The 8,717-nt window shown below is 38.4% G+C and overlaps 1 protein-coding gene across 2 annotated transcripts in view; it reads left to right on the plus strand.

Annotated features, from left to right (window-relative positions):
• PRR5L (proline rich 5 like) overlaps window positions 1–3,549 on the plus strand; it is a 78,567-nt gene extending 75,018 nt beyond the window's left edge. For both annotated transcript variants that reach the window (XM_060764686.2, XM_067462731.1), the window contains exon 9: window positions 1,772–3,549. In XM_060764686.2, coding sequence (XP_060620669.2) covers window positions 1,772–2,154 — 383 coding nt within the window. In that variant the 3' untranslated portion in view covers window positions 2,155–3,549. The remainder of the gene's footprint in view (window positions 1–1,771) is intronic.
• The last annotated feature ends 5,168 nt before the right edge of the window (window positions 3,550–8,717 follow it).

The following is an 8,717-nucleotide window of genomic DNA, read 5'->3' on the forward strand; positions in this document are numbered from 1 at the left end:
TCAGGACACCACTGCTGGAGGAATAGGGAGAGGCTGTTTCTGCTGGTTTTTCCTCTCCCTTAACCTTCGATGGCCTTGAAAATCTTTCCCAATGGACAGGGAGATTTGCTAAAACAGTTGAGGAGATGGTTAGGAGGGATGCGTGCTAAAAGGGAAATTAATAAGAATCTTTGAATCTTTTGGGTGTATGGTCTAGCATCTTGGGCAGCTCCTTCAGATTGCTACTCAGATTCACTGACACCACACTCATCTCAGCCACCAGTAACCACACCCTCATCTTTTTACATTTGCTTCTGCAGTAGGGTTTTCTATTGGACAGCCATCTTTTCTGTGACAGGCCCTTTCAGTGTATGGAAGCATGCCTTTCTCCAAACAATTATATTTATATTATTGCCTTTTTTTGTCTAAGAACATTTTTTCTTGGAGTAATTGATATTTATTTTGGAGAAAATTGACAGAAACAGTATGATGAAACATTTTCCACCTTAGCTGGATAAAAAAACCCCCACTTTCATTCATAGTCTCCAGAACTTTTCTGGGACTCCAATTTCTTTGAATAACCTTTTTCTGGCCTTGTCAAAGGCCAGACAGAGTAGGAAGTAGAACAATACAATTAGGTAACACAACTGTGTGACCCAGTGATTAGATGCTTATAAGTGAGTGGGTGTCCTTAAACACAGATTATGCTATCACTGCATATGGCTCGTTTGTACTGTACTGATGTTTATGAGCTGTGAATGGGCGTTGCTCAGACAAAGATGAATGCAGATTAGCTTCCAAACAGAAACTGAGACCAGGTTGTATGAATTTGTTTTCCCCTGGGAGTTGGCTTAATTTCACAGATTTAGGGAAAAATAGATTGGAACTCTATGGTCTCAAGAACCCAGGTCTTTTTCCTCATGTATCTCAGGGGAGGAGCTGTGTGTATACAATAGCCAACATGATGTAGTGATTTAGGTGTTGTATTAAGACTGGGGGGCCAGCATTTGGATCTTCTCAACCTTGAGAACTCACTTAAAGGATTTGGGCAAATCACACTCTCACTTCAAAAAAGAAGTTAATCTGAAGAAATATTGTCAAGAAACCTCTAGGATAAGGCCACCATAAGTTGACTTGAAAGCATTTGATAATAATGTAATTGGAGCCGCTTATGCTTAAGTAGTTCATTCATCATCAGTAGTGCACACCTATATCATGTATTACACATGTTTACCTGCTGTGAAAGACTTACGTTGGAATAATGTTAAGAACATCTCTGCTTTGCCATAGCTTGGTGTCCTGTCTGTGCCTAATCAGACTATGGCAAAGATCAGACTGCTGTAATAAAAATGGATTTTCCTTTTGCATCATTTCATTTTAATCCCTTGGTGAAAACAATTACAGACACTGTTATGTTATGCAAATAAATATAATCAACAGCATTATTTGGTGTATTTTTTTTAACAATTACAGATGCTGGAGGAATAGGCATTCATGAAAAATTAATTCTGATTTCCCTGCTCCTCTACGGAATAGCTTTGCTGAAAAAAGAATTACATTTTTAAATTTCAAGTGCAGAACTTGGGGAAGAGGGTTGTGTATGACTATTGCTTCCAAAGGAAAATTGAAAACCTTTTTGTTTTCTACTTCCTAAATATACAGTTTCCATGTGGTCATGATTTCTGGATAGCAGTGCTAATGGGGAAGTTCCTACAAAGAATCCATTGTGCCTTGGTCTTGGACATCTGTATAGTGAACAGTTCGCTAACATATTGTCTTTCTTATTTTCCAGAGAGAAGGTATTATAGACCTTGTCCCAAGCCCAGTGGATTGAGCTTGTCATCTCACACAATGGCAACCCGACAGGTCAGCGAGACAGCCTTGACACCCCTGACAGAACAAGAGGGCGAGGCTTACCTTGAGAAATGTGGGAGCATCCGTCGCCACACTGTTGCCAATGCTCACTCGGATATCCAACTGTTGGCCATGGCTTCTATTATGCATTCAGGGATGGTGGTGGAAGAGCCAGACAATGGTGACAAGCGTCTTCTTTTGCAGCCCAGCTTAAATCACAGGCAATGCTCTAGTGAACCCAGTATAGCAGATGGGCCAGAAGGACTTGGGACACCACCCATGCAGGAATCTACAGAAGTGAACTGTACACCTGTCTGCTGAAATGCTACATACAGCAGAGAGAGAAGACTTGTGGGCACTAAGCAAGTCAGTGATTACTGCAAACATTGGGCAATTCAGACTTTAGAAATGGAATTAGCATACAATGTCCAGGGTGGGCATAGTTTTATAAATCGTCTACTCAGATTGAAGTTTTATGTTGCTTATTTTTTTTAACCAGAAAAGGTACAATGTTCAGTTTGAGCATTCCATCCTCATCTTTGTTTCCTTTTTGCTGGATCTTTTTAGGAGTTCATGAAGTCTACAAGAACTTTGTTCAGGTCTGTCACTTTGTAAGATGGTGATGATCTTTTTACATGAAGGACTGAGCAAATATAGGCACAGGAGAAGTGAAAATATGTGCCCCATCTCCAGAACTGAAGCTTCTCGAGCTACTAAGTGAAGTTCATTTCATTTATTCACTGCAACTAGGAGTAAAAGGTTCATATCCTACTTCTGTAACTTCATTTTAGGTTGTTTTAGTTTCAGCATGCACCTTCTCAGGGATCACTTATTTATATTCCAAATAATTATCTGAGCATTTTAGATTACACAAGACTCAATTAGAAAAACAATTGCACACATCTTTAGGATTTAGTACCTTGGCTCCTTACCAGAGATAGCAAAAGAACAAACATCTGTGGTGTTAAATACCAAACATTGGGTTGTGTTTTGAAGACATTTCTACAAGTGAATAGCTGAAGTATAAAAGTGTCCACCTTGGAAATAAAATTGTACTCTGGAAGCAGCTTAAATGATAATTCAAGTGAAAGAAAGTTGGTTTTCTTTCTACAAAAATGTATTGGTATTTTTTATAGAGATCCGTAGACAGGTGAAGAGGTAGTTCAGTACCCCCTATGCAGAGGTAGTTCCCCTATGCAGCTCTTCCATGTCTAGCATTGGAAGTCTGGGCCTTATCATTTTTTTTTGGTTTCTGCCACACAATTCTAGCACCACAATAAATGTGATAACATTCTCAGAACTAAGAGGTGCTGACGTTTGGATTTCAAGTTTCCCATTTCTATGAACATTTGTTTTGGGTCACACCAGAACTCTGCTTCCCAAGTACTTTTGGGAATTTGGACATGGAGGCTGGCCTTCCCAAAAATATGGATGGGATGCAGTTCCTGTTGGTTTACAGGAATACAGATTTTTTAAAAAAATATTTTTTTGTAATATTTGTTTTGTAACATGGTTCTGGAAATTCTTTTACCATTTATTAGTAGCAAACTTTGATCTAAGGAATTGGGGTCAGACTTGAAAGATATTAAGAAAGAAGGTACAAAGATAAAAATCTGCTGTTGTGCATATATGCACATTTCTGCCTTGATGAATCTTGAATTGTCAAATGACTTCTACCCAAAGATCTGCAGAATAAAATTGATATAGAGAGATGTATCTGTGGCCTGGCTATCGTGATTCTAAATTGGGATCCAAATGAAAGAATAACTAGACTGCATTTTCAGATGCAAGTCCTACTCGGATTACATATATCACTGGACAAAAACAGTGATCTTTTCCTTTATTTTCCCAACCAGTTGAGCAGTGGCTCTTCTGTGAATGTGTAGACAGAATTCACCCAAATATATTGTCCCATGAAATTACATCAAATCATGTTGATGGAGATTACTCTAGTCTACAGCAAAGGTTAATTTGTGCATGCTTCCCTCCAAAAATGTAACAGAAGGATCCAAGGCCCTAGGCAAAAAAAATTTTTTCTGTCTAGACTCAATGAATCAGTGTTGTCTTACTAAATTATCCGTGATGCTGTTGATGGACTTCAGATGGGATTAAAACTTGGAATTAGGCAAAAGACAGAAGGCAGTGGAATGTGATAGGAAAACTAACCCCTTCAATATGAAATCTTTTAGATAAACGTGCTTTTAAAAACTCAAAATCGGGGTTTGTTTTACACATTCACATGATGAAACAGCTTTGAAGAGGCTGGAAGACATAGTTTCAGCACATACTTGGTACACAGAATGTGTGCTGAAATAACTTTTGGGAAATGATCTCTACCTAGAATTGGGCCTACCAGGTTACCTCCTCCCTGTGCAAGCAGGCAGAAAACACATGTTGACTCTTTCCTTGCCCCATCTTGCTGTAGTTTGGCTGCAATCTTTGCTAGGCAAACACACAGGATGGGTGCTCCCTTAAACCATTTCCAACAACCTCTAAAATGAGGTAGGAGTGATGTGACTCTCCAGATGTCATTAAACTGCAATTCTGTTTCCATTGACCATGCTGGATAGGTTTGCTAGGAGTTGCAATTCAAATCTTGAGGGCCACATGATTCTCATCCCTGCACGATTTGTAATGCACATTTCTTTTGAAGAGGTTTCCATTTCAAGTACTTCTTGTAAATGAGACTTTCACATCCTAGTTTGTATAAATGATGTAGCTTTTTGGTTGAAAACAAGTGTGGTTTTTCTTCAATAGTTGAAATAAGATGGTATCTATATGAATTTTTAATCTGGGCAGAGCTCATAAATCCCTTACTAATAATGCTCTGTCATCACAAGTAGTGGCATGGGCTGCATTTGGAATCACTTTGGGGCATCAATTACTATCTTCTTCTTTCTGGGTTTCTTCTCTGTGGCTTGGGGAGAAAATCAGATCTGGGTTACTGTCATTTGATCACACAGACAGAGAGCTCATGAATAATTTTGTGCAACTCTCAGGGAAGAATATGTATCAGTCCAAATATTGTTTTTAGTTTCTTGCTATGCCAATTCTAAATTTATAGAAAAGATTAGTCCAATTCATTTCCTGATGGTGGCATTCTTTTTTCTCATGGTGGAGAGAGCGCATGCCTTTACTACTTTGCAATTCTCCCTCAAATTTCCACCATCATTTTCCATGCCTTAGATAGAAAGCATGACAATGACGAGACTACTGTCTGATGTGGGGTTCCAGATATGTTGGGTAGAGAGCAGAAGGGACATTACACACATGGTTGAGCATGCTAGCAAATGTGTTGCCTTTTTCTCCCTCACAATCCTATTTGATCAGAAAACAAACTGCATGGATACCCTTATTCTGTATCTCTGTGACTATTCACTAAACACTATTGAGTTATTTGCAAAACATCATGAATTAACACATAAATTAACACATAAACATGGTTCTGTTGCTTTCTTTATATGGATGGTGGGCTTGACCAGACAAACATCTGCATTGATGATAAGCCTCAGGACTAAAAAGTGGTTTCTCAACTATCAACATACTTTTAAAAAATGGTGTAAAACATTTTGAACATTGTTATAGAAGTTCTCATGATCTTTACTAAAGCTTGAACTGATTCGGACTATTCATACAAAACCAACCTCATCTTATTTGCACTAGTATTGTGCACTTCAGAATGCTAGAAGAATAAGCTATTTACACCAAATGGGGTAGACAACCTAATGTCTTCCAGATATTTTGCACTATCTTCCAATCCGTTCCTTCATAGTCAATGCTGATAGACTATAGGTGTTTTTCTCGAATATGAGGATGGTGCTAACTGCCCAACTCTGGGACATTTTCTGATTCAGATCTGTTTCAAGATAGCTCTGAACCAAAGGAGTACATGTTCACAAGCAGGTCACTATATTTATACCCATGCTTTTGACAAAAAAGAGTCACAATAATATAGAATTGGGAAAAGGCTCCAAACCCAACACACATGGAATATACAGTACTAAAAAGAATAAAAAGTATTCACAAAACTTGTGTATTTTAATGATGTAGAGAATTATGCAAGCACTAGATCCAGGAAAGTAGTTCACAGCATTCCTCACAACTGGGTAGGCTTACCTGGCATGCATCACTGAAAAATGATCTAAAAGATTTAGTGCTAAACTTGATTACTTTATTTGAATCACAACCAATCTTTGCTTCCCATCAATAGTGGGGATTAAAATGGAAAGAGAACATGTTTAGGAGGTTGTTCACCAGTGTCTTGGTACTTTGAAACACTCAGGTTTACAGGAGAAAAAAACCGAAAGGTCTCTTACCTCCTGGAACACCTTCCAATATAGGTTTTCACTTACACTAGTGCTTCTCATCTACTTGGAGGGCAAACAGAAAACTTACATTCAAAAAACCTCTTTGAATCTTTTGGGTTTATTTGAGAAGCAGTTTGGGGCTCTGTGAGTGGCCATAGTTCTGTATCATTATTATGCCTCCTCATTGGGGAACCTGATTTTAAAATCCATTTTGCATCATTCTTGCATCTCCTATAAAGTGCTCTTGAAATGAAGGATTTACTCATGGTTACAAAATGAACAGCTGGGGAGGGGCAATGCCTCTGCCAAGTGCTTGGCTCAGACAACCAAATGTAGGTTGCATCTGGCAGATGTCTGTCTTAACAATTTCTGCAATGTTCCTGTCACGTTGCTGGGTTTTTACCACTTCTTTTTATAAAACTCAAACCACCATCTGCTCTGGTTTAAGTGCCTGTTAACAAGGTGAAGAGGTAGTGTTACTTGAGGGAACCCTGCAACATTCATAGACCATTTAAAGGTTGCTTCCTCATGCTTACAGATTTCCTCAATATCTGGATTTCCACTTAACATCTAGCACTGGGTTAAGATGTACAGTATTAATGTGAAAGAAAAACACTTAAATCTGACTACTTACCACTTCTTTGCCAAGTGCTACAAGGGGGAATTTCATGGTTAGCACTGAGCATGAATTTAAATAGAGGACTTACCTAACACAATTTGAGGGTCAATTTCTTTGGAGCTGCTAAATTACCATCATGCAAAGCTTTTGAAATCCTCAAGTTTTCAGATGCTCCTTCTTTGAATTTAGTGGAATAGCACTGCCCCCTGCTGTTTTATTTTAGAAAGTACTGTATATGCAGATACTGGAACCAAGGTTAACATTTTTGTACTAAGAGTTCAACTCGGTGCCTAAAGCAACTGAGTACTCAGCATCAAGTTCAGTGTTACATGCATGCCTTCAGGCTAATGTTTTGAGAAGTCTATAATGTGTGTGATTATTTTCAGTAGTGTCTTTTTCATAGTTTGCCAGATTTTTTAAAAGTCACAACAGGTGATATCTTGTTTACACACATTTTTTTCCATCTGAAACATTTAACAGCCACTTGATCCAAGATTCTACATGACACATGCAGAGCATAATTCTTTGATGCACAGTTTCATGTCCACTCCACACCTTTGCAGTCCTTTAAGCCCAGAACCCTGTTATTTGTTCGTATTCATGAGGAGGCAATCTGGACAAGAAAGAAGCAGCTGGTCTAGGCTCACAAGATGGAGCACAGATAGAAGCCACTTGGTTCCTAGACCAACCACATCATCCTTGGTTGAATTTCTGCTGCTGGTTGGCAGCAGAAGCAATAGCTATCTCCAGGCTTTGGCAGCTGTTAGCAAAAAGTTTTGAATGAGAATAAAGCACTAAGGAATAGTTGTGTTCCATCCAGAATGCCAGAACTGCAGTGGCACAGTGGATTAAACCCTTGCTACCGACTCCTTGCCTAGATTTGGTAATGTCAACACCAGTTGGAAAGCAGAGTGCAACCTGGAACAAACAAGTCATGTGATCCACAACCACCACCAATCCAGAAACCAAAAAGTGTAAGTATAATTCAGTTAACATAGCCTCTGATAAAGATGCATCCTTTTACAAAATCTTTTAAGATCAGCTCATCCTCTCCTTTATGTCATTGTCCTCTTTCTAGCTGGATTTTTTGTTTAAAGCAATATCAGTACTGCAAGAATTGTGGAACACTAGAGAAACCTACCCTTTCAGTGCTTCGACAAATATCTTTAAGTTTGGCCATCAAAATGAAAATTCTGAGAAAAACCGGTGAAAGTGAGTCATAGCTGAATGCATTTTATAACACTTCCAAATGGCTTCCAGATCTATACTGTTTTTAGTAGTAGTAATAATAAAAAAAACTGACCTGAACTGGTTGTTTCATCTCACATGTATTTTTCTTATTAGCTTTGAATGAAATGTTCACTGAGCAGTTCTTCTCTTTTGTGGTGTTGAAATCCTATTCCTAGTTGTTCTAAGTTATTTCTGTCTGTGGTACCAATATTTCTGATGAAGTAGTAATGCCCAGGAACACAACTCCATTAACTGATGTGCCTGTATGAATATTGTCTTGAAAGAAAACAGTCATGTACGAGGTTTATGTGACAAAAGAAGAATGTTATTTTTGTTAACTAATAGATTTATCTAAGTAACTATGTTGCCTGAGATAGTTCCTTCTCTATGGACTAATGATGTGATCTACATGAATGGCAGTGACATGGAATCACATGCTAACACATTTCTGCTATTGCTTCTCTGAATACGAATTTTATAGCCTACCTACAACAGCTATGACACATTTTAAAGCTCTATCCATGGAATTGTGGAGACTAAATACTTGAAAGCAATGGTTCCCAAGCTCTGGTTCTCTAGTGTTTTGGATTTCAATTACCAGTTAGCTTGTCCAATAATCAGGAATTCTGGGAGTTTAAGTTAAAAAACCCTGGAGAATCATTTTGGGAACCAATGCTCTTAGAAGAAGAAACTAGTAAATGCACCTGTGAGTATTCCTTGCCTAAAAA

This window comes from Anolis sagrei, chromosome 1, assembly GCF_037176765.1.
Source record: "Anolis sagrei isolate rAnoSag1 chromosome 1, rAnoSag1.mat, whole genome shotgun sequence".
Lineage (NCBI taxonomy): Eukaryota > Metazoa > Chordata > Lepidosauria > Squamata > Dactyloidae > Anolis > Anolis sagrei.